This window comes from Lipophrys pholis, assembly GCF_963383615.2.
Source record: "Lipophrys pholis genome assembly, chromosome: 8".
Taxonomy (NCBI): Eukaryota; Metazoa; Chordata; class Actinopteri; order Blenniiformes; family Blenniidae; genus Lipophrys; species Lipophrys pholis.
Genome location: NC_137630.1, coordinates 12,011,033 through 12,038,615, shown reverse-complemented (window position 1 = coordinate 12,038,615; position 27,583 = coordinate 12,011,033). Strand labels below are relative to the sequence as shown.

General features: G+C 39.8%; 1 protein-coding gene across 3 annotated transcripts in view; it reads left to right on the top strand.

Moving 5' to 3' along the window:
- The window catches only part of mgll (monoglyceride lipase), a 46,197-nt gene extending 19,339 nt beyond the window's left edge, over nucleotides 1-26,858 (top strand). For all 3 annotated transcript variants that reach the window (XM_080469876.1, XM_080469875.1, XM_080469874.1), the window contains exons 3-8: nucleotides 2,059-2,165; nucleotides 8,744-8,880; nucleotides 19,472-19,582; nucleotides 20,079-20,168; nucleotides 22,063-22,278; nucleotides 24,346-26,858. In XM_080469876.1, the coding sequence (XP_080326002.1) occupies nucleotides 2,059-2,165; nucleotides 8,744-8,880; nucleotides 19,472-19,582; nucleotides 20,079-20,168; nucleotides 22,063-22,278; nucleotides 24,346-24,474 (790 nt within the window). In that variant the 3' untranslated portion in view covers nucleotides 24,475-26,858. The remainder of the gene's footprint in view (nucleotides 1-2,058; nucleotides 2,166-8,743; nucleotides 8,881-19,471; nucleotides 19,583-20,078; nucleotides 20,169-22,062; nucleotides 22,279-24,345) is intronic.
- The last annotated feature ends 725 nt before the right edge of the window (nucleotides 26,859-27,583 follow it).

Sequence of the window (27,583 nt, the reverse complement as noted above, 5' to 3'; positions counted from 1 at the left end):
AGCCCGAAGCGAGGGCTCCTTAAAACGAGAGAAAGGGCCTTGCTATAATGAAGCCTGATGAACAGCTACTCTTCCATTCCTCCCCTCCCCATCCCCTTTCATTTAGTTCCCCCTCTTTTTTTTCCCCCTTTGTTGCTGAATACATTTGGGCTAATTGTCTGCTGGCGCTGATTGAAGCTCTCACAGGCTTCTTAGTGCTGCTGCTGCCGCTCAGAGAAGAAGAAAAAAAACAAAACACCCAAACATTTCAGAGCTGCTCTGCTTCTTAATATGCACTGATGGTTCAGAGCAGACAGCAACAAGACTGTTAATTAAAACGGATAAAAAAAAAATATCTATTTCACAGATTTTACCTCATACCACTGTTGTGGGAGAGATTTAATAGGTGAAATTAACAAGGGATTATCCTGATAGCTTTTACTTTATCAGTCTGTGTTGGGGAAAAATAAAACGTTGAATTCATAAAATTATTTTTTGCAACAAATCTCTGGTTATAAAGTGCAGTACTGTGGGAGTAATTTATTTATAAATGGCACCATAGCTTTTTAATTGGGCCATGCATCCATTCATCCATTCATCCATCCAACCATCCATCCAGCCATCCATCAACCCAACATTTTGTGGGGGGAAACCCAAATATAGGCCTTTCTGTGTCTGTGAGGTTAACTCTCACCTTCATTGCTCTTCACTCTACTGCTGTGTACACATGACATATTGAGGGATTTCTTCATTTCCTCTCAGTAGCAATAGTACTGTCAATCCTTATTACACTGATCAGTCATAACATAGCCATCTTCGCTTTTGCTTCCCCATACGAACCATACTTTGGTACACTGCTTTCTGGATCTTTTTCTTTCAGATTCAGGATTAACTTCCTGCCACAGCTTCATTGTTTCACTTTTCAGACCGGGAACAGCCCACAAACACTGCAGTCTTGAAGATGCCCTTACCTAGTGGTTTAGCCCATGCACAATTTGTCTCAAATTGTTTTTGGCGTGCCCATTATTCTGCCTCTGAGGCATCTAATCTGAGGACAAAATATTCAATATATGTCAATGTTCAAAATGTTTTGGCTGATTGGTTGTAAAAGGATATTTGCACGTGGAACACAAGGTATATCATCCTTGATAATGCAAACAGTCACAAAATATTAGTTATAGTTTATTCATGGAAGTGCAAAAAAAATTAAGAAAATAATCAAATTCCCTGCTGAATCCACAGCGAAGCCAACTCCATCCACAATTAAAAAAGCTTGCTCATTAAATTGTATCATACTAGTGCAGAATAATTTCTCAATATTCCCTGGAACCAGCAGGAAGACTTCAGGATGTTTTGTCAGTGTTTATATCAACGCAGCCTCCTCGAGTGAATACACCATAAATCACTTCTTTAAAGCACTCGCATGGAGTCACTGATCCTGCAGTTTAAAAAGGGATTTACATACAGCCCCCATTTTGGGATATTCTCAGAAATCCAAACAGAGGTTTCAGTCGAGGCAATGAATATTCCAACATTAAGCTTATTTTTAGTTGTTTTTATGGATGCTGTTGTATTTATCTGAATTCCTCAGTGTCAGCTTTGAGTCGGGCATGCAGGGGTGGGAAGAGGCAAGCAGACGGACAGATGGATGATAGCTGTTATCTCAGAACAGAAAACACAGTCTGCCTCGCTCTCAGCCTGTCTTTTCGCTGCCTTTCTTCATCCCCCCCCCCCGATCAGCCTGTCTCTCACTCTCTGTCGCTCAAGCAGGCACGCATTGAAATCAGCTTCGCACAGATGTATTTATGTATTTATACCAAATCACCGATACAGAAAAACTCACTCACAGATCTGCCGGCAAGGGATTTTCAGGTCATCCTTACGTCAGAGTGTTTACATTTTTGCCCATTGGTAAGCATTTCTGTAGAGGAAGGAAGTATGACCCACCCATGCTCAAACCCTGATAGAGAGCAACTGTTTTCTTTTTCATGAGAATTAACAAAAAGGGCAAAGTGAGGCCATGGGAAGATTTGTGTTGGTTAAAACCTTACTTAGAGCTTTCCTCTCTGCCTTCCTCAGGGCCCTGGTGCTAATCGTCCACGGAGCAGGGGAACACTGTGGGCCGTATGATGAGATCGCACAGAGACTGAAGGAACTGTCCCTGCTGGTGTTTGCACATGACCATGGTGAGTGATAAGCAGTGGGCAGTTGGATGGACAGACAAATCCCCCTTCTTTAATTTGAATCCCGTCACTCAATCCCTGTGCAGGGGCAGAGGAATGTCTCAGTTTGAGATGTTTAACCATGGACTTCCTAACTGGAGATGTCCATCAAGGACAGTTTGGTGTTTATACGTGCAATTTAACTAAGACGTCCATGAATTGACAGTGCCACCGGTATATACTGTATACTGCACAAGGTCAACTTTGCTATCCCTAATGAGCAATTAGTGTTATACCAATTTGCAAGTATAGAGCACAGAGAAGACAATTGGATGAAAAGCGTGGAAAAGAAAAACTTTTAAGAAGAAGAAACCAAAACCAGACTCAGAGCTTGAGACTTTCTGCTGTTTCGGTTGCTGTTAGGGCATAGAAGGAGAGAAAAAGACAGGAGAGAGACAAATACGAGTAAGTAATTGAAGCTACAGACTGCTAATGATCATCCTACTAACAGAGATTATTTGTTTACATTTCAAATAAACCGTGACTACAAAAGGCACCATTAGATAATCCTAAAAGTAGAATTCATGATTTGTTCATCGTACAGTCACACCACAGTTCAATTCTTGGTGCGTGCGTGTGTCTGCTGTCTGTCTCTTAGCCCAGTCCATCCGATGGCTAGAGCAGGGTTCTGCCACCATTCTAATCAAAAGAGCAATTTCTTGCCACTTGCGACAATAATATTCTTTCATGTAAAGATACCTGAGTCAGTAAGTCTGTCAACATAAAGTTCAATTTCTAAACTTGAGCAAAATTGAGAGTAAATATAAAATATGTCTATTTATCTGTAGTTTTCCAAAACTATGAGCTACAAGAAGGCACTAAAAAGACACTGAAGAGCTGCAGGTTGAAAAACTCCTAGTATAGAAGATGAATGACTGGGTGGGATCCCTTCAGGGGGAAAAACAACAACAATGAAAATTAACATCGCTAAAGATGGTTAAAAACAGTCAAATTCTAGTGGGTAAAACAGTTTAGATAAATAAAATAGCTTCAATCATTAAAACAATAGGAAAATGGGGGGTGGGGGGTGGGGCATGCAGAACAGCTGTTAGAAAGTGTTGAAAATTATGCAAAACTTCAATGCAATATAAAACACAGCAGATAGAGCAAAACTTATCAACTTTAACTGTTGGGTTAATTTTAAGTGTCAAACATGTTTTGCTGCTCCAGATGAATTTATCCATTAGAAAATAATTTCTAAAAAATGTTTTTTTTTTTTGGTCATAAAGGTTACAGACCTCTTTGTTAACCTATCAGCACTGGGAGAAGTGGTGATTGTCACACAGGAGGCAAACAGACCAGTTACACTATGTTTTCAGTTGCAGGCTTACCATCCAGTCATCTAGACTAATTTTGCTCGAGTCAAATCACAGTGAGCTCCAAAGGCTCAGACAGCAGGCCAAGTCTGTGATTTCTAAGCTTAGGAAGGAAAAACACTAAATTCCAGATTTATTGAAAAAAAAAAATGTCTTAAGCTCACTTGAGCTGAGTCAAGAGAGAGATCAACTGTCTGTGGAGGAATGCAGAATCAGCTTTGTGAAAAACTCAGACTACACTGTAGGAGTTACACAGAGTATAAACAGGTAATCGACAGTTGCAGCCGTTCATCGATTTCTTAGTTTTTCAGTGTTTTTGTAATTATAATTCAAGCAGTCTCAATCCAAGCTTTAAACATTTATGTTAAAAACTGTTGAGAAGTACAATACACAATATAAAAGTGACAGCAAATATAAACAGTGAATGAGTACGACTTCATTTTTGCTCCAAGCGTCTCCTGACGTTTAGCACCACACACACACACACACACACCACACACACGAAAAGAAAAGAAAGGAAAAGAAAAGAAAAGAAAAGAAAAGAAACAGACCTCTCTAATATCTTCAGGTTTGTTGTTTCAAAATATTGTGCCAACATGAATACGTCCATTGACCTACTGGGTATTTCTGACCTTTTGGACATTCACATGGTCAGTACCCTAAGAACACAAAGCACGAGTGCATGCATTAGAGTGAAAAAGGGCAGCAAAATAAGACAGATTTGGGAAATTGTGCTCATATTCATGTGTTCCTCTCTAGACTCTTTACAGAGAAAACTTTGTTTACAATGCTAGATGTGGTAAAAACATGAACGATGACCTCAGAAAACATAAATGACGGAATTACTTGTACTTTAGATATGTGTAAGATCTGACCCAGCAGTGAAAAGTACAGTTGGAACAACAACAGGAATCCTAATAAAGATTATTTAGGAACTCCAGGGTTGACTCTGAAAATATACTGAATTCAGAACAAAGCAACAAACACTGACTCCAGTCAGGATGTTGTCCAACACCTCTGCAAGAACTGTTTCTCATGAGTGATTGGTAGAAACAAAAATAGATTACAAAGGTTAAAATAGATCATTCAATGGCAAGAAATGTAATATTTTGACACTACTTCCTTAAAAGAGGTTTGAAGGGGCCTAAAAGGAGGTTGCAACCTGAACAAGGCAAGCACAGAAATACAGACAAAACCCTTTTTGACTCCGACACACAACCAGTCGCCACTTAACCAAGGAAGCACATCTTCTCAGTATGGAAGGGGTTATGAACCATGAGAGAAAAGCCTGTGAGAACATGCAAACTTCACACAGAATATATAAGAATCAAACTGGTATCTTCCCACTGGAAGGTCAGAGAGCGAACTGCCACTCTTCACACATGTTTTATGCTTGAGGATGACACAGGTCCTCGATGAAAGAACTTTAGGTGATTTCCTGACCCTCCGACAAGTGCAAGGCGATTGTATTCAACAAACAGCAACTGTGAGACAGGCTCAAAATGAGAGAATGGAAGCAAACAGAAGGAGATAAATAGGCGTGAAACTAATTTCATCCCTGGTGGTTTTGTGCACCCCTTCTGTTCCCCCACAGCTTCGTTCAGACAATATACTGTGTGGTTGTGCAGGGCAAGTCATAAATACAGCAAGAATGTGTGAACCCATGTGACCGTGAAACACAGCCGCTCTCTGTTATAATCAGCAGCATGTGCGTCCAGTAAACTCCTCTACAGGTGAAACGCAGAGCGGAGTGAGTGAGAACGACACCACAAACAAATGAAATGTGTGTGGAGTGTGGAAATATTTACATCGGTGAACATCTCAATTAAGAGATGACAGATGATAATAAAAATACAGAGTGAGTGATTTAAAACGGAGGTTGCTCACACAGGAGCAATGAAATGTCATGCTGGTGAATGGAAAGTACTGAACTGGGACAAGTCTCTAGACACACACACGCACACGCACGCACACACACACACACACACACACACGCACACACACACACACACACACACACACACACACACACACACACACACACACACACACACACACACACACACACACACAATGCCTTGGGCCACCCTCGATAGTGTTCGGCAGTTGAGATCTTTCCCTTTTCCTCTTTTGGTGCCTTTTTTTCCTTCTCTCTTGTGTACTGTTCTCTAATTATCAGACTTTAGGGTCTTTTTCATTCCCACCCAGCACAACCTGGTTTGTTCTTCCTGTGTGATGTACACTGCATCTACTTCTCAAGTGTGTTTTGTTTGAGACTGAAAAATGTCATGATTTTGCTTGTTGATTGCACAAATGTTGATTATATTTTATACATTTCTATCTTTAAAACAAACAATGTTAATCTGTTTTTTAGATGGAAATTATCTGACCAGTAACATTGTAAAAACAAAAAGGTTCAACTTTTTGGTAATAACACAAAGAGGGAGTCATTAGGTTTGTAGTTAATGTCCTCTATGCTAAAGATCACTTTAATCTATCCTCAGGCATCAGAGAACATGGTGGAAGTACCAGTGCGATTCTGCTTAATGAGGCTCAAAATGCATTTTTCTTGTCTATTAATGGAAAACAATACATTGTTTATTAGCTCATTGAACATGTACATTAATGCAAAAGAACGTTTCTTCTAAGGACTATATTACTATGGTTTTTCCCAAGATGCTATTATGAAGACAAATCTAATGTTTGGGTTATGCATATTTCCAATCCCAGTTCTTTGTGAGGGTTTAGCCAAGCTTTTCTTCATTCATCTATTTTCCACACAGTTTCATAATTCATTTAGTGCTCAAGCTTATAAACAGGGCCATTTTTGTTAAGGAGGTTACGGGAATATGCCCCCTCCCTGATTGGCGTATCTCTCCTTCTAAAATAAACACGGTGGCGAAAGTGGTTCATATCTCAGTGACAAAAGCTATTTCACCAGCAGACTGGACAAAGTCAGACAGTTTCATCTAAGATCACATGTGACACTTATAAAATTTCATGTTGGTCTCTGTGAGAAAATTTACAATGGAAATACAATATCCACATTGGTAAAGACTGAATAAAATACTGTGTGTGTGTGTGTGTGTGTGTGTGTGTGTGTGTGTGTGTGTGTGTGTGTGTGTGTGTGTGTGTGTGTGTGTGTGTGTGTGTGTGTGTGTGTGTGTGTGTGTGTGTGTGTGTGTGTGTGTGTGTGTGTGATTAACACTGTAAAATTCATTGGAGGCTGGTCAAGCCCAATATAAGTAACATCCATTTACCATTATTCATACCTCTTGGTACAGCTCATTTATATTTATATTATATTCAGTCATAAAACTCTTTGCAGTTGCTCAGAAAAAAAAAAAAAAGTTTAGAAAATGAGACACTGATGTTTAAAACTTGTGCATCCTCTTATCTGATTTTTTTTCTTGATGCAGAAATGAATGGTTCTATCACTGACTGGATTATATCAACAAAAATCTAGCACATGAAATGAGTCAATAAGGTCCTCTTCACTTTCTGCTTCTGTTAAAAAAAAAATAGATAAAGCTCGTTTTTACTAGTAGTAGTAGATTTAGGTCATGCAGCATTTACTACATCTGAGTATACTGAATGTCCTGATGTATTTGCCTGAGCATTTCCGATAGAGTGGTATAAATGATGTGGATTGGGGATTGATCCACAGTTGAGTTGGGGAATCGATTTGAGTTTTCAGTGCTCTATTTCCCTTTGTCGCTCTGATTGGACATTGATTCCCACACTCATTGTATTGACGGGCTGGAAAGACCTGCGCGGTGGAGACACTCGCTCAGTGTGCATCTGGGACATACATACGTTGAGAAGAGCAGGAACATGTAAAATCACAGGACGAGGGTGAGAAGGTGTGAGCTGCACATGTTGTGAATGTTTAGGAGCTGGTGTTATTGGTTCACTGGTTGCCATGGCAGCCCACCTCACCTCCCAGCTTCTTCTGCAGAGAGGCTCCACTGACATCCACCATACAGTTATGTACATACTTATCCAGATTTTTCTCCTCCTCTCCATCTGTGCTCTTTCTTTTCCTCTCAGCTTTGCATTTATTTCTTTTCTCTAGTCTTTCTAGGACAAGAATGTCCTTGTTTTGGGACTCTTCTGAGTGGAGTTTGCATGGTCTCCATGCATCTGATATTAATGATGACTTGAAATTTGGCTGGAATATACTCCAGCTGCCATTGTGACCCTAAGTTGGATGGAATAGTATTGAAAATATGTTTCGAGTCGTTCATCTCAATGTGTCAGAGGTCACAATTCCGCTTTACTTTGATTTTAAACCACATTTATTTGACATCAGTTTGGTGTGGGCTGCTGGTGAAGTAGCTTCGATCACTCTGCAGGATATATTAATTTAATCCCACTCAGAAGGTTATATAATTGAACTGAAAAAGGAGATATGCAAACCAGTGGAAGGGAGTATACCCACCTCATCCTGCTGTGCAAATTACACCGTGCGTGTTAGTATTGCAGTCGAGACCACCTAACTTGAGACCGAGTCAAAACCAAGACCGGAGAATCCCAAGACCAACTTTTTAAGGGCAGAGATCAGTTCAGCCCAAGATCAGAGCATCACAAGACCAAGACCTTGAAAATGTGGCCTCAAGACCAAGTCTTGACTACTACAACACTGATGTGCATAATTAAACATATCTTGTGTTTGACTTAGTCAAGGTGGTGATTACTATGACCTGACAACAGCCAGTCTCTGGTTGTAATGATCACTAAATGCTCGTAGTTGTGAATCAAAGGAAGGTATCGCCATCTTGAGAAATTGTTCTTCATAACTTCCTCTGAATATTTTCCCGTTCAATATTGATATAGAATTTCTTGGTACCACACTGAATATTTGACCATATCAGATTGGATACATGTGAACAGTTGGCCTGACACCTTCTCTCAAAAAGAATCCTGTAAGGAAGGGAGCCACGTCTCGAAGCCCTGAAAGAAAAGCATGTGTTAGAGAATGAGTCATGACCCTGTGTAATACAGCCAAATACTGGAAGAATTCAAAACAAATTGAGTCCTGCCTGCAAGCTGTCTGTCTTTATTACACCCCATGTTGGGTTTGGCCTGCTTTAAAAAGTCTGAAAACTATAAATGAACCAACAACATGTCTAAACTGTTCAAGTAACTATGTGTCTTATTTATTTCTCTCATCTGTAATCGTTTCCAGAGTTCAGGTTTAACTGCCTTGCTTCTTTCCTTTCACAGTGGGCCACGGTCAGAGCGAAGGAGACAGGATGAACATCAAAGACTTCCAGGTTTACATCAGAGACGCTCTGCAGCACGTCGACCTGATGAAATCCCAACATCCGGACCTGCCTATCTTCATCGTGGGCCACTCCATGGTAGGAGACTATCACCATCTTTCATCAAACTCAGAATCACCTTCATCGCCACACAAAAGTGGTACATTTGTGCTTTTGTTTCATCTTAATCACACAGTTCTTTGACAAATAATAGCTCCAGGAATAGTGAAACACTTGGTATTCAGGCTGGATGCCTGTTTTGTTTGGTGTGAAATTGCATAATATGTTTGAGCTCCTGGTTCAGTGTACTTGACACCCGGAGAGAGAGACAGCTGTATAAAACTGAAGGGTACGCCCTGATTGAGCATGGAAATTAAAGGCATATAAATCCACAAGTTATTTTTGCCACATTGTTCGGCCAAAATGAGAAAATAACACACGTTGAAAGCAGAACACATAATGTTCTGCTGCTCTGTGCTGAATGAGATCAGGATTTGCTTTCGGTGGATCTCTGCTTCAGCCCTGAAACAAGTCAATGGAACATATTGTTCTACATTAATGACATCTTATGGAGCTTGGATCGACCAGAGCACCGTGTGAGTTGTCTTTCACAAGCTTGACAAAGACGTATAACCTGCAGGAGAGTGGTGCAGGGAAGGTTAGCTGCCCCTATCAGTAAACTCCTGCTTACCTTTCACACACTGACACACATTCCTGGCAGCTGCTGCTGGTTACTGAAAACCTCCAGCGGGGCAGTACACAGGTTCAGTGACCTCCTCGAGGGCAACATGGCTGAATTGTTTTGTTTTTTTTACATGTTGGACTGACTTCTCCCAAAGTGCACGGAATGCAATAATCTCTGATCCTCTATCTGCAATTATGTGTCATTATTCACCATTATGTAAGACTCTACCAGCCTCATTTACTGGATAATTTCAGGCCTCCACAAGCTGAATGGAATAAAACAAGTGTTTTTCAGAGTGAGAATAACATGTAATGGGTTGTTATGAGGGCCGTGAACGAGGACTGTGAGTAGGTTGGTTATTTTCCAATGAATTGATTGTTTTTCAAGTCCTACGGGAACAATAGTACATTAGATATATGAAGCTGAGTCATTTGAAGTATATTGTATGTACCTGGAAAGCTATTGCAGCAGCTTGGCAGGTACTAATCAGTCTAATTTAGTCTGTAAAGAAATTATTGCTTATTGAACAAATTAAAAAGGCCACTAATGAAGGAATACTAATATATAGAGTTTGTGAGTTACCAGTGGAAAAGAAATGTCATGAGTGTGTTTAGAAAACATAAATTAATACATGTGAATAGGACTAATTTAAAGGTTATATATGTTATATATAGGGTACAATGTAAAACCATGAGTGTGACTTATGGTATTAAAGATTTAAGGACCGAGGAGATCTAGAAAAGCTTTTTGCTTGGTCCTGTTTCTTCTTGAAGAGACATTGGATACTATAAATACTTTAAATGTTAATACTGCTATCAGTATTTTCCCCTATACCTTCCCCCTGCATTTCCATGTGTATATATGCACATACATATCTATCTATTTCTATATACATAGTCTACTCTCTTGTGTGCAACTATCCTGACTGTCTTTAAGTACTGGCGCAATGTTGAGCTGGTGTGATGACTGAATTTCCCCATGTGGGATAAAAAAAGTCGGATCTTAGCTTATATCTTATCTTATTGTGGGAGTTTAATGTCATAAGGTTTATTTTTTTTATTTTAATTATGTGATAAGCCTGTGATTTATGAAGGCTAGTTTGATTATCTTCAACACAAATAAAATAAAGGAATAACGGAATAAATAAATAGATAGATAGATAGATAGATAGATAGATAGATAGATAGATAGATAGATAGATAGATAGATAGATAGATAGATAGATAGATAGATAGATAGATAGATAGATAGATAGATAAAAAGACAGACAGATAATAAATCTAGATAAAGTCTTTCACGTTCACACCTTTTTAGTCATCAGTCAGTTTGCTTTGGGCCTTTTAATGTTTTCAATATTAGAACAGAAAGTTAACCAAGGGGCCAAAAACTGCTCCTTCGTGAGATAAATTGAATTCGTATTGTGACAACATGAGTATACAGCCAAACATATGAGATTTTTCTTCTGTATGCAGTCTTCTTTCAATGTTTGAGTCAAACTAAGCCAGGTAAAGTTTTTAAATTTTCTCTAAATATCTAATACAAATAATGATAATAATACCTTTGAATATTACAGGGAGGTTGTATGAGAAACACGGAATGTTTGGTTTGATTTTTATTCTCTTGTGGCAAGTCTTTACGATAAGCTAAACTAAGATAAGAGTTGCCTCTTGATCTTTCTTAATCGCACCATTTGTAAGAAATCATTTACTGCAACCCACTGCCATGAAGAGATTTCTTGTGTGATTTTTTTTTTTATCCAGTGAGGAGCTTTAAACATAATGCGAGTAAAACCATGAACATGAATTTCATCACATTATCAGTAAAGCTCATTAGTGAAAAGAAATTGGTTTGAATTTTAGTCGAGATGGGGAAAAACACTAAACCCATGTCTCTCTGACATCTGGAGACGGAAGGAAAAATAATTATTGAGAATTACATAACTCTTGAATACAAAAGGCATCAAGGTTACCATGAACCTATTTTTAACTGACGCGTTTGTTCACTTTCTCATTGAGCTGCGTCCAGTCTAACCACAGCCTGTCACTGATGAGCTTGGTGACCACAGACCACACAGCACAAGAAGAATTACGTCATAAATATTGACTGCCAGTGTTTGTAGACTGACTCAATATGCACTCATTGTGAACTTTCTGTGTGATAAACAAGCTGTTCAGATTTTATGTGCACACTGAAAACCCATGTTTTTGTGCATTCAACTTTACGCTATCAAGACCACAGGGAAGCTTCCATCTCGGTCTCAATACATGAAACACGTCCTTTTAAGCATTCTTCAGTCAGAAACATTTCAAGCTGAGCCCAAGCATGACGTCTTTTTGGCTTTTTGTCCACACCTAGAAGACGTGTATCAAGCAGGAAGCACAGATGAGGAATGCAGTTTATTTTTATTTATTTTTTTGCAGAACTATGAGTCGTGTGGAGCTTTGTTAGTGCACTGCACAGCTGTTGTTTGGCCTTTATAGTAGGTTAGTGGAAAAAAACATAGTTGATGTGGTGTTCAGATTCTGTACTTTATAGGTTTGAGACATAGTGTTTATCCTAAACCTCTCCGTGTTTGCCCTGTGATGGACTAGGTGACCTATCCAGGATGTAGTCTGTCTCCATGCATGATAAGCTGGGATTGACTCCACCCCACAAAGGTAAACCATTGCTGTTAATAAGTCATTATTAACAGCAAAAGTTTACCTTTGAATGAATTGACCAGACTGCAGTTTTGCTTTAAACTGAACACAAGTGGTTTCATTACTTTTGAACATGCAGTATCCGCAATTCAGTGTCAATGAATGAATTAATCCCTTTGTTTTATGATTCCTGTGAATGTGTTGCATGTTTGCCCCTGTCTGGGCTCTTGATTTCTTTTGTGAATTTAGTCATTACCCAGCTATACTCGGCATTCTTTGCAGCTTTTAAACCGTGTTTTATATCAAACTTTCCTCATTCCAAGACGGCAGCTTCTACTGCTCTCTGCGGTGGTATTTATTGCTGTCAGATGGGCTTTTCAATGCTTTAAACAAGGCTCAATTTAACGAATGACACTGCTTTGGCAAACCTTGTGGTTGGCTCGTGTGTTATCATGCAGCACTGCTTGCTATTTATATAAGTCTGTGGCTGAGTTCATAACAGTACGGGGCTTTGGGAGCACAGATGCAAACTGTTTAGTGTAAGTTGCACAGTGGGATCTCGAATTGCAGCCAAGTGCCTGTTAAGACGTCACAGTCTGTAAATATTAGGACACAGCAAAGTCACATCAGATCCTCCTGTCTTTCCCATGTATTTACCCAGATTTCCCCTGCGTGTTTCCTATTTTGCAGTTCCTCCCTTCGTCTTTGCCGTCTCATCGCGTGTTTTTCTTGTCTCGTACATGAGTCCGCCTATCTCTCCATCATCTGCTCTCTTTTTTCCTTGGCATCTTTCTGTTTTCTTTCTTGCATCTTTGTGATTTTGATGTATTTACACTTAAACTGTCTGTCTCGTCACTGCTCACTTCTAGCTAAGTTCACCTGTTTCCACTCACTCCCTGTCTCTTTAGAGCTAACACAAACTAACTGAACAGCGTTGTATGCAGGCAAATTCGAATGTTGTGTCGCAGTGTTTTTTCAGGCCTCATTTCCCAGCTTCCCTGCGCTGTGACAGCATCCTGTTTGTATTACTCTGTTCCTCAGCTCCCCAGCTCCTTTCCTTGAATGAATCTCTGTTTAACAGAGTCAGGATGCCAGCAGAAACACAATGAAAGCCACCTGTGGATTAGACTGCTCTCATTGAGATGCTGCTCCAAGGATAACATCCCGAGGCAGCTTCTAGCTTCAGTGTCGATAAAGATAGACGTCCCACTCTGTGAACATCACCTGTCCCGTCGATAAACACAAACAGGAATATGATGTCACGCGCAGTCTGGGAATACTTAAATAAGTGCTTCTAACTTTAGCCATGTTTGCCATATTCATCTGCTGGATGATCCACTACCTTGAATCAGACTGAAATAGCTCAACAGCTTTCGGATAGGCTGCTCTTATAGTTTGTATAGACAACACGTGTCGAGAGTGGATAGATCCTCTTACTTTTAGTCATTTTGAACCTTTTTTTCTTGCCACAGCAGGTCAATATAATATAGGTCTTAGACCATAGGTGTCAAACATAAGGCTCATTGGCCTAAACTGGCCTGCAAGAGGCAAGAGATACTGGTTATCCTGTCATGAAAGCTGTCTACTTTGCTGCTATCAAACTACCATCAAAGTCATATTTTCAGGGTAAGTTTGTAAAAATGTGTATACTGTTATAGAAAGTTTTTTTTGCACATTATACCAGATTTTGCACCATAATGTTTAATTAAAATTGCCTTTATGTTGAGATTGTAGTAATTATCTGTAGTCATTGTTTGATTTCACAAACGTATATCACATACACTCTGCACCACACCAAAGAAAAACTTTAAAGTTCAAATATAAAGGTTATTTTGCCACTATCTTACCAGTTCAGATCACTCAAAATAAAATTGGTCTGCATGCTGCATTAAACACCAGTATGTGTTTAACACCCCTTGCTCAGACAATAATGCTTGTGATCTCCTCCTTTAGCCCTCCCTCGGGTTAAAATAAATGTTGATAATTGTTTAGTTCAGAGATGAAATTCAATTACTTTCTTAAAGGACTCCTTTTTAATACTGAATTTACAAAACAATAAGCGTAAGAAGAGCTACAGACTATAAAAAAAAGACCTATTATATTGTAATTAAAAACCTCTAGCTGTATATAGTCTCTTATTTGCCTTTACATACCAACAACCATCAAGAATTGAGAGAACTCGGGGTGCACAATGTGATTTTAGCTCTGTAAGAGGGGCTCATCCATCCACACTTTTCGAACCCCTGACCAAACTGTACAGATTTAATAATGCTTACATCTGTCACTTGTCATAACTGCGCGTCCCCTTTTTACTTCTCTGTCATTGCCTAACTGTCGGTCCTGTGCTCAAAAATGCTTTTGAAGTCTACACTGTTTTATTGAGATGCGCAACTCTAGTTTATAGGAGAGCTTATAGACCTATAAAAGCTATTTAGCTCGTAATTTCCATCCATCCATCTTTATATCACATTTTGTAACTTTGGGTCACAAGGCGCTGGAGTGGATCTCAGGTTATTATGGGCGAAACCAGGATACAACCTGTACAAGTCAGGAGTCCATCACAAGGCAAACACAGAGACAAACAAGTCACCAATTAACCTCACATGCATGTTTTCAGACTGTTGGAGAATATCAGAGTACCTGCAGAAAACCCATGCATGCAAACTCAAAACAGAAACCAATCCCAAATCCCAAGCATCGACTCCAAAGAAATATTTTCACTCTGGAGCCACCCATACTAAGCAACTACACCAGAGAATGACTAATAAGAATACTAATACTAATATTTCCGAATAGTAGGCATAGATTACTGAAATGTACATTCATTTATACAAGAAAACTAATTACAGTTGTAAATTTTTGAACACAATTTTCCTTATTAGACTTGCATCATATTTGATGAATTCAAGACTTTGAGCAGTCATCAGCAATTCATGAGCTCATGGGAATGCTGACAAATGCCTTCAGCTTTGGCTTCTTCCTGCATTCTGCATTTCATTTGCTCTCCTTCAGTACTTCTGGCCAAGGCTCATTTGTCCTTCTTCCTCATTGCCCGTGTCTTCATGTAATGACTCACCGCAGTCTATGTGCAAAGATTCTTTAACCACCCATCTCTGTCTGTTACTCATTCATCATAAACTCAAACACAGTTTTCCATTTTTTAGAATTTAGTAGTTATAGATGCATCTGACCCGAATATTGTTTCTTATCAAGGGTTGAGATGGCGAGTTACAATGAATAGTGTTCATAAAAAAAAAAAAATGCTAACTTCCTATAATGTTCCTGCATTTGTCGTGGAGTTCAGAAAATGTCAGTGTGTTAGATCCTCAGGCAGTTTTTGACAGTCCAAGTCCACCCACTGTCAGTGTCAGCCGGCCGATACACAATCCCAGCATTCATTCTGCCAACCAAAGCTCAGAGATAGAAAATGTAAGGAGGCCTCTAATCAGCCACTGAAAGGACCTCTCTGTCCCAAAACCTCCTTCTGTGGCTCAGATTCTGTCTCTTCACTGCTTTCTGTTCACGATTATCTCACTCTGGACACAATTACATTCACTTCGTTGAATATTTGTTGAGGATGATTCATTTTGAATCAGTCAGGCCGCTTCACCAGCTGTAAACATGACTAAGTCAAGTGAGTGTACGAATGTGTTGTGTTTACACTTGGATGTTTCGGCGTAAGCTTGGCTTGAAGTGTGTGTGTGTGTGTGTGTGTGTGTGTGTGTGTGTGTGTGTGTGTGTGTGTGTGTGTGTGTGTGTGTGTGTGTGTGTGTGTGTGATGGTAAAAAAAAATAAAGAGAGAGAGACTGAGCCTCTCTTTGCATGCAACTAGTGGTGTAAGAGTGCACGTTTGCGTCTTTAGACAGGGACGTTTTCTGGTGGGAAATGTTTTGTCTTTCTGCAGCGCCTCTTTTCACTGAGTGTGATCCTGTCGTTGGCCCCAGGCTTATGAATATTCACACAAGTGACAAAGAAGGCTCTCAAAAACAAAGTTGAAGCCAATTAGTCTCCAGAAAGAGAGGGAGGGATTCACCCACGCAGAATCACTGCGCCTGTGTTTGTGTGGCCTGCCATTGAGAAGCCATGCCAGAGTCAACCGTGAAGAATTGATTCGAGACTCGGTCGCCACAGAACTGCTAATTACCGTGGCCCTACATCACAGGATTGAAATCACAATCAGAGAAAGTCCACATTGGTGCGGAGGTGTGGCCTCGCCCCGATGTTCAGCTCTCGCTGAGGCCTCGAAGGTGCCGGCTCCACAGTCACATTTCTCTCGCAGTCTTTCTAGATCAACAAAGGAGAAGGGTGGAAATTCATGCCGTTCGAAACAAAAGATTGCTTGTGTTGTGTTTTCCTTCTCTCTTGGGTGGTTCTCTAGCCGCTCCTTGCATCAGAACCTCTCACCTACATTGCTGAGCCCTTCCTACTTTAGGCACAGGAGAGCAGACACTCCCTGTCCACTGTTGCAAGCTTTAGACACGTCATTTCACCCTCCTCTCACCGAAGCTGACCCCTCCTTATGTTGGTCTGCAACATTTTAAATTTGTTTTTGATATGAGTTAACAGGGGTGGATAATATGTGTACTTTATAACTGTATTTTAGTGGATTCCTTTTGGGCGGGGCTGGACGGGAGGTTCATTATTCATGCACTCTGGTGATTTTATTCATTTTCTTGTGGAGTACACTCAATAAGGATTTTAAGTACAAAAATAGAATTGCTACACTTGCTTTTAGCTTTCATCAATTTGTTTCTTAATATATATCACTGGAAACACTGTAACTACCACTTTAATTCTTTTAAGACTGAGACTGTTTTTATTGAAATTCCTGCTCTGTTTCAATGTGGACACCTGTGGCTTACACTCAAGTGCTGCAGTAAGTAACATTTAACCAGATTCCTCCATCCATCCATCCATCCATCCATTTTCTCCTGCTTATCCGTTTCCGGGTCGCGGGGGTGGCAGTCTGAGCACTGAAAGTAACCAGAATCCCGTCTTCTCTCTATGCAGCTTCATCAATTTTCCCCAAGTATATGACAAGACAATTAATTGGTATATCATAAAACAATATGTTATTAAAAGTTTCAACTTTTTGTACTGTAAGTTTTGTACTGTGATGCACTGGTGACCCCTCCAGAATGCCTCCAACCTAGAATATTAGGTTGATGTTAGGGTAAAGCACAAAAGTAACTATATCATAGGTACATTAATCCAGAAAGCATGTTTGAAATGACTTGTCTTCTTAAAATTACTTGAAGAACTAAGCCAGCTGGATGACAGTCGAACAAGCAGACCAAACAGGAAACCAGACGTAGACAGGAAGTGTGCATACACACTATTGTTTCTACAACAACCAGCTACATGAATTGATGTGCATCTGCTTTGTTTGTGGGTTATGGCTGTGAGTTCAGGAGGTCTTCAGCTACATACTGCAGTGTGTCTTTGCACTGAAAGAGGTGAACCAGTTCAATTCTATGAATGCAGTAACCTTAATTTATTTTTTTTATTTTTTTATTTTTTATGGCAAATTGCCTGTTTACTAAAAATACCTATATTGTCTGCACTGGACAGAACTCGTCTATGAAACTTGTAGTCAGGATTATCATATGTCCTTGCTCACTTTATTTTCTTCTGGCTCTGTTGTCCTGCTACACCTCCCTCTAAGGTTCTCTGGCGCCCCGCTGGGGTGGCTCACGCCACACTATAAATACCCCTGTCGCATGTTGTTAAAGGAATTGCTCTGATTTGCCTGCTGCAGTAAATGGGACTGTTTGCAGCTCTGTTTTACTAACAAGGAGTCAGAAGAGTGACAGCGTGCTCACCAGGATGAGCTGACTGCTTAAAACACAGCGAACAGCTTTGACATGAGCCCACCGAGAAGGAATGACTTGTAGATTTGTGGATTAATCCTCTACTTACACATCTGAACTGTAGAACTAAAAAATGATTATTGGATACCGGTAAGTCTGGGAAATCTTTTATCAATGTCTCTCCTAACCAAACACTCTCAAAACCACACATAGAACCACCTACTCGCGCAACTCCCTTTGGTTATTTATTTATCTTCCTCTTGAATAATGAACTTACCTTTTTTTCCCCTCAGTAAAATTCGCCTTCTGAATTGCTGATTTAACGTGTAGCTAAAGCCATGATAACTGGGGCAGTGGTGTTCTGGACTTCAGAGCTGCAATCTTGTGACTGAAAGGTCAGGGTTCAAATCCCACTTAGGGTTGTGTCAGGAAGAGCATCCGGCGTAAAGTATGTGCCAAGTCAACTGTGTAGATGACTTGATTCATTGGGTCGACTCCAGAAGAGAGCAAACAACCAATGATCAATAATGACTTCAAAACAGGCATCAAATAATGTAAAGCATCAAGTCAATCTGTTCAAATCCAAGTTCTAAACAAAAGCAGAAATGACTGGTCTATCTGTCCTGTTAAATGTAAATTCGAGGTGATTGTAGCACATAAGGACATACTTTTACCATTTTTCTATCCGAACCCATCATAGATTGTAATAACTTTCCTGTTCAAAACACTCCTCTTCAGAACTGTTCCTGACCAGTGATTTCCAGAGGTTTAATTCGATTTTTCTGGTGTTTTGGGAAGGGTGTAGACATATTCCCTGCAGGCACTCTTTAAATATTGAGAAGAAATTGAGATAAAAACAGAATCAGTGGAATTTAAACAAAATACTTAAATAAAACATATGTTTGCGTTCAAACACAGGTGGGTTTCATTATCAATGGGTGAGAGTTGACAGGAACTGTTTTACTTCAGATTTGTCTATTTTTTTCATTATATTTCGCTTAACTTGTTATGAAAAAAGGATGATTTTCAACACTTATCTGGCCAAAAACTGCTTAGCATAGTAGGCGATTGAAAGACTAGAAGAGGGAAATATCTATCTCATTATATGGTACAAGTGTGTGGGACTTTAATATCGCTTTTATTTGGGCTGCATGGTGTTAGTAGTTGGCATCCGTTATTATTTTTTAATTATTATTATTAATTTGTTCCAGACATGTCAAAACCAACGCAAAATACAGACATACAAAATAGAAAAAAAAATCTACTTACACTAATATGAATTTATACACACACACACACACACACACACACACACTTTTCTAGACAGCCATACATATATACATACACATAGAAATACGCATATAACAAATGTATCTAGTTTGACATCTCTGAAAAGGGGGATGAAGATCCTCGCCTCACAGTGAGAATATCCACAATTTGAGTCTGGGCTTGGTGCTTTTACTGTGCAGAGTGTGCATGTTTTAGATCAAAATGACTTATTATTAGTAGCTGAGATTAATTCACATTCTCTTTCCTCTTTGCTGTTTGTCCAACAGGGTGGAGCAATCTCGATCCTAACAGCCTGCGAAAGGCCTGCTGACTTTGCTGGAGTGGTTCTGATTGCACCGCTGGTCCAGATGAACCCAGACTCAGCCACTCCGTTCAAGGTATCATAGCATTGGGGTTTTTTTTGTTGTTTTTTCCATCTTCTGCACTGCCCTCGGCTCTTCAAACCCACAAGTCGGCTGTTTTCCTCCACTCAGGCCTGCTGTGGATAATGACTGTAATACTGACACCTTTTATTTTGTCGGTGTTCAGGGCAAGAAGCAGTTTAAGAACCACTTAAGCATTATCAGCTGTCTATTACTGCCTCGCTGATACCAGTGTGTCCCATGCTGAAGGCCAACCACTAACAAAACTGGCATCGCATACCTCTGAAGGAGAACAAAATACTCATTTCTGTTTCTTCTTTGCATGCTTTAACAAAAGAAAATGTGTTTTTAAGTGTAGCAGCCACACAAAATAGTACCAACACTCACACAAACAGGGCTGTAACACTTGTCAGATGGAGAATAAAAGAGAGGCTTTCTCTGTGCTGGTGCTGGTGTGTGAAAATGAACTGAAACGTTCAGCGTGTCATGCTTTTTTTTTATGTGTTCACAGGTTTTTCTGGCGAAGATCCTGAACCATGTGCTGCCCAGCCTCAGTTTGGGCACCATCCAGTCCAAGTGGGTCTCACGGGACCAGAAGCAGGTGAGAGACAATTGTTACTGCGTGCGTGCGAGTCTGGGTGGGTGAGCTGTAGTGTCGTCTGGTCCTGAAACATCACGTCTGGGGGGGGGGTCGCAGAAAATAGAAGTTTTGCTATGCATATTTTGAATCCTTTCCAAACACTAAGTGTCTGTCCATGTTTGTATACTTGGAAGGTTTGTTTGTTAGAATGTTATTGCAGTTTGTTTTGTTTGTGTGCGTTTCATACACACCCACCGATTGTATAACCTCTAGAAAACACACAAAAGCAGAAAGGCCTGTTTGCACGTACATGTGGGACGTGTTTGTAGTTTTCATGTTAAATAGTCCCACATCCTGCAATTTATTCATCCCACCTCTAATTAAGGGAGACAAAGCAGATCAGTAGATATCAAAATGAAGTTTCCTGGCAGGATCAGGCAGAGTTGCCAAAAGTTCTCACATTCTTTGTTTAAGTGGAATTCCAGCTAACAGTTTGCAAAAACAAAAATGTGTGTGTATATATAAACACACACATACATGGATGGAGGGGCATATGGTTTCTAACACCATCAAAAATACAGTTTTAGATACCTTCAATATAGTTCAGATTTTTGTTTTCACTTTTGTGAACCTTTACAGAACCTAGACATTCTGCTTACCATTTACTCAAGGGAAGAAGTTGATGTAATACTTATAGTTCCATATAATGTAGCATATTCCCACCACCAAACACTGTAAAGTACTGTAGGTGCTTATCTTATTATTTCTAAAAGTATTGGATTGTCTATTTTCAGTTGATGACTTTGAAGATCATCTGAGAGCAGATACCCAAACAAAGAAGTTAAAAAAATGCATATGGTTTTTTCAATCCTACAAATTAGTCCATGCCAAAAACAAAACAATTCCCTTTATTGTGATAACCAGATGTTTGTTGCAGCATTACATAGATTTTAGGATTTTTCCTTTGACGTTTACAGTTTAACTCCTGGAAAATGTAGAGACACAAATGAACCAAAACATATATTTTTGAACTGTGGAAGGATAAGAGTATATGTGGAGAAAACATGTAAGGTAAGTGTACTAACCACAATACAACATTCATACAAGAAGTATTTTACAGCGTAATGAGATGTGTCATCTTTATGTATGAAAATATTCTCTTTGATGCTTCTCTGTTATTTCAACTTCACCTCTTTCTTCTTGAATACGACATGAAAAACATGTGACAAAAGAGAAAATAATTAATCAAGACTTTGTAGTTATGGAATTATCTCTCACGAGTCCTCACAAAGGTCTGCTGAACAGGTCACGGTCACAGCTCAGCTTGCACTCATTCATTATTCAAGACGTCCGTGACACCTGAGAGAAGCTGGTTCTAATCAGCTGTGCTTACATGAGGAAGCTTATGACGCATGTGAGGTATACTCATTTAAAACCTCTTTTTAACTTTGTTCCAGCCTGCACCCATGTGATCCGTCTCAGCCATTTAATATACAACTCTCTTCCCCATGTTTATGGTTTTCCCAGGAGTCTATTTAATAGTTGTAATTCTTCTTTGAGACTGCTTCTGCGCTTGACTTCTTTCCATATTTGGCCAAGGCCATGAATTTTATTTGCTTGCTATATATAGATTTTGAACTGAAAAGTTTCAGTTCCAGCTGTGCTTCATCACTTTGTAAATGTTATCCTTAAATATACATTATTTTCTTTGTTGCTGTATCCAAGTTAGGGCTGCACAAAGTTGCTCTGGCAGAATGCTGCCAGTCCATCACAATGCCAACAGAAAGCGTGCTCACTTTAGATTGTGGGAGGAAGCCAATGTACCTGGAGACAACTTAGGCAGCACAGGAGGACCCTGCAGTCTTCATACAAGCCAGTTCTTCTCTCTGAAATATCTCTCTGTCTTTCCTGTAAGGTGGAGGCCTATGAGGCCGATGAGCTGAACTTCCACGGTGGGGTACGGGTGTCGTTTGGCGTGCAGATGATGTCGGCAGCCACTCGTATCGAGAAGGAGATCCCGTCCATCAGCTGGCCCTTCCTGCTCCTGCATGGCGATGCTGACCGGCTCTGCGACATCAGCGGCTCCAGGCTGATGTTTGAGAACGCTTCCAGCACGGACAAAAAGCTCAAGGTGGGAATCATTTGTTGAATCACATTACTAGATTTATAAGGAGCATAGACTGAAAGAAAGAAAGTCATTTGTAGTCTCAGCAAGACGATGAATGAAACCCGCATCCATTTTCTGCACTACGTTACCCAGTTTAGAGTCCCAGGAGGCTGGATCTGATCCCAGCTGATTGTGGATGAATGCAGGGTACACCCTGGACAAAAACAGAGAGACTTGCAGGCACACACACTCGTATTTAACCCTATAAGCAGTTTTCAAGTCAGTAATTAATAATAATAAAAAAAGACCGACTTTTAGACTGTGGTAGAATATTGGACAGAACTCACACACATACCGAGATAACATGCAAACTCTTTACAGAATGACGAAGGCCCAATTAACATAGTGTTTCCAAGTGAAAACATTAAAACTTTTGAAGCGTTCTGGGTGTCTTTTTACACAAAAATGGGGCACAGAGCCACTGAAAATGCTACTTTTTGAAAACTGCTCCCAAGGTGGAACTTTTCTAAAATGGTACGACTCCGTCTCCATGAAATCGTGGCAAAACTGTGTGACTCAATGGAAAACGGGGGGAAAAAATGAACTTTTCTGAAACGCTGCCTCTGTGCATGCACACCACAGCCTTTATGTAGCTGTTCTGCAAATACATAACTAGATGGACAATGACAACAATGGCCACCTCCAGAGTGTCATGACTTCCAGTACATATTCTCCTGGGACTTGGTGGCTTTATAGTTGACAGTGACTTGTAATAGCAATCCAACCTTGTCATCCATCCTTACGAATGTCCATGTACTCTCATTGTTAATGTTTTTAGCATATTGTTCTTTGCATATGTGTGTTTTTTTCATTACTCAAACAAACAATCACTAGTGGCTCTACATCAAAACGACATAATTTTTAGTGCTTCGGCTGGTTCAGTGTAAACAGATTTCAAAATGTTGCCATATAAACATGAGACTGTTCTGAAACTAAAACACTTAATTGATGCATTTTCACAACGTTGTCGCATAACCGTGGCATAACCGCTTTTCATAAAAGCAATCAGGTATTAAATTTGTATAAAGAATTTTTTATTTAACATGGGATTTTTTCATTCAAAAATTATTATTGAAAGTGAAAAAATATACCTTGGGTAGGCTTTACGATCTGTAACACACAAAACTACGTTTCACCAACTACATCAAACCTCGAGGTGTAAAGCACACAAAATTCTCATTTGAATAATACTCCTGTTTTCACTCATGATGTTTTTCTTAGTTACACCTGCAAAATGGTTGGCAAACTGAAAGCTCAATCTATTTGAGTAGTCCTTTATTGTCACTCTATAGCAGTGTTAAAACACAGTGTTAGCAGTGGGGAAATGCCGTGACAGCAACCTCAGTGACAGCAATTAAAAAAAAAACACAATAGTAATAAAATACAAGACCATGAAGAGGTAAAATATTAACATTGCTTGATGCTTGTAGGATCATCAAAACCCTTTTACACCAAAAGAAATGATGTAGAAATAGCAGCTTCCAATGGGGTCAAATTATTTCGTTTTATGTCCCATGCCTTGCAAAAAAGTTCAAAATGATAACATTACGGTGAGTCAGTAAGGGTGCGACAGCGTCGAATAAACCCTTCACTTGTCAAACAGAAGCAAGTTTGTCGTCTGCAGAATGTGTGTCTGTGAAAATGGCAAGTTTAGCGTGTCACATGGTTTCTCACACGGGCGGTCAAAACAGAGACATGGAAAGGAGAAGTGACAGATGAGAAAAGAGAGACGACCTTCACAGAGGTACCTCTTTTCTGTTGCAGCAGCATGAGAAAATCAGATCCTCGATTAGTGTTTTCGGATCAGGAAGTGTTTTCATCAGGTCGGGAATGAGTGCAATGACCGGACGTTTCCTAATAACAACAAGCTGTACGAGGAAGTCCTTCAATCAAAGAAAAGTGTTTGTTTGTCGGTTTAACTAACAGGAAGAGTTTGGCTTCTGATAGCCAAAAACCCAGACTAAAATCATCATATTATCAAACTTAAGTAGACTTTAACTGCCCTAAATTGCTCTCACATTTTTTTCCCAGGTCTACGAAGGAGGCTATCATGCTCTTCACCACGACCTTCCCGAAGTGGCCGAGTCCGTGCTGAAGGAGGTCACCGGCTGGATCACAGAGCACCTTCCTCCTCCCACACAACCACAAGGCTCGTCCTAAGAGGCCTGCTCACTCTCCTGTAGTCTGTCAGGCGTAACAATACTACTGCACTCTTCTGGGTGATAACTTTGGGCATATAAAGGAACATTATACTGTCTATAACCTTTTTCCTCTGGGCACATACTGTACAAAAAAAGACTTACCCGCCTTTCTTCTTTTGTGCTACTGTCAATCTGACCAAGGATTTAAATTGGATGATGGGATCAGAAACTTTTTTGTATTGTATATACTCCATTTTGAATCAAGGGGCGTGCCTCATGTTATCTAGCCAGTCAGATTATTTGATCACTTTTATCATGAAGCTTTTACTACACAAGTGCAGCCCAACTGTAGTTGAAGTCACAGTTTGCTCGGGTTTAAAGTGCAATAATGAGATTTTTATCTTTTCCTGTCTAACAAGCAGGACAGATCTTTTAGATAATCATGACAAAGATGACATGGTGCATTATTTATCTGTAAGGGAACATTCACAAACAGGCCACCTCAACATTTAGCCGGACACCACTGCACAGGGGAAGCTGTCATCTTAAACGCTCCTGTCAAACACAATCCTCCATGTGCTCCGAGTTGAACGGATCTCCCTTGCCTCTCCTGCTTGTTTTCCTTATTACAAATCACATTTTCTGAAACAGGATGACAAATATAAGCTGAAGGACAAATCAGAGTTTTACAGCACCTCAGTTTTTCCTTTTTACTGGAATTTAAGCAGTTGATTTTGCTTGAATATATGAAGATTCGGGTCAGTGTTACTGCATCTTATAAATCATCGGGAGAGTAAATTGTCAATACAAAAGGCTGTTAATAGATAAAGACAGACAAGCATTAGCAAACCTTAAAAGTGTGACCGAAAGCCACACAAGTTTCTGTGACTCAACAGAACAGCCTCAAGCACAGCTTCATGATTGTTGAAGTGGGAAAATGGCACTTTCACTGTGCTGAGCAGGAGATTTTGAATGTTGTTTTTTTTTATTATTCATAATTCTACAATTGTTTGTTCTCTGATGTGATTTTACAATGAAATTAGAAATTAAGCTATTTATGTTTCTCTAAAACTGAAAAAACCGAGGTGCTCAAAAGCTGCCAGCTCGTACTTTATCAGGTGCTTAATCTCTACTCGCATCTAATACTATAAAGGATGAGACAAATTAACCAGGTGACGCTTCACTGTCTCTCCCTCTCTGTAGGTGGGAATTAGAGGAAGAGGTCAAAGGTCAATGAGCGTCTCTTCTGTGTGGCCTCTGACCTCTAAATCCACTATTGACTTCACAGTCATTCTTCAGAGCCACACCTTCATTAGGTTTAGAGTAAAGGGTCCAGCTGGAGAGCGAGGGGGAAACATCAATCTGTCTCCGCAGACAAAAGAATTCATCCTCTGTGTTCACCGAGCATCTGTCGTCTGGTAAATGCTCTTATCCTCAAATATATTTAACTGCATTTATTAGAGGCATGGGTATGGGGCTATTGTGGTGGCAAAATAGGTAGTATTTTGTGCTCAATGCACATTTGTGTGTGAGTGTATCAAATTGTGTGCAACTAGAATCATGTGAATTATACAATGTGCATGTGTGTGCATATTAAGGTTTATTTTTGAATTCAAGGACCTGTGAAGGCCTCTTCTCTTACTCAGCTGTATTTTTCGAAGTGGATCTTTTGCATTGACGGTGATTTTTCTATAAAAGGGTTATATTTTTAAAAGTGGCCCAAAGTGGCTTTATCATGTTTTACTGCTAAGTGACACTGTATTAAAGCTCAGTGGTTACAATTTTAACATTTACAGGAGCTAGATAGGACCTGACTTGACAAATGTGAGTCTTCAAGTCTCGACTGAGGGCAAAAAACAGTAGTTTTGGACAAATCCGGACAAACTCCAACTGGGTAAAAGTCTTCTTTGTGGTTCAGGTGTTGACAGAGACATTTACAGGTCCTTGTATGTGCCCACAAATGTTATGAAAATCTGTGTAAGCACAAACAAATCACATTATAGACTTTTGATAATCATCACACGCATGCAACTATGAATATGCATGCACAAATCAAACACATACACTCCACAAGGGTTATTTTGATATCATAATAGCCCTGATACATGAATAGCATTTAAATGGCTTTCCTTATTTGGTCCTCATCCCTTCAGTTTAGATCATTAAAAGTATAGGAGACATCTCTTCAAGTCTTAAAGTAGACGTCATGGCTTGATAGTTACTAGTAGATAAAGTTACTTAATTCTTCTAAATCCCACCCATTCAGAGTAGATGAAGCAGTCATTCACGTCCTTTTTCTTTTCTTTTCTTTTGTTGTATTGCAGTGGAGCCATTCTTAAAATCAAGCTTGATCTCATGCTGGACCTGTCTTTATCCAGACCACAGCAATAAAGTCACAGTAGCTTATATTTTTGGTAGCTGGTTAATTATAAGCTAGACAGATGCACACTGAGCTCACTATTGTATATTGTCAGGTAGACTGTAGTTAGCAGCTGATGCTACATGCACTTTTCCCACCTATTCAACAAGCAGAAGGTTTCAAGTCGTGGCACGGAACAGAAAAAAGGGATCAAGTTTGTTTACTTCGGGGTCGCATGTCAGTGAAAACACATCCATAGATTCAACAGTGCCATCCTCACTCTTTTATTACTTGGCCTTCTTTTTCTTTTTTTATATCTTCTTCACCCCGAGTTCAAAGAGATTCATGCAGAGAGTGTCAAGGAAGTGTACCGTGGTATCCACGGTGACCATTACTCATGTGTAAGCACAGTGGTGGTCCAGCAGCAGGGTGGATTTTTACATTTTCTGTAACCAAGGTGATCACTGCAGGACTTGTTAGAATGAGATTAATATCCTGGCTCTGTCTGTGGTGTCTAACCTTCTGTCTGGACTCTCTGTCCCATCCTGTCTTACCTTGTGTCACCCTGTTCTAACCCTCTTATTCTGTCCATTAAACAGAGCCCCATTAGACTGCACGTTATAACATTTTTGTACTTCCTGCCGTCCACACTGCCCCTTGTGGACAATTGTGTCAGCAGCATCCAGTTACTGCAGGAATGCTCAACAAAAGTAATAAAAAATTGTCACCTTGCACGAATGGAAATGAGAAATATGGCGACAAATCTTTC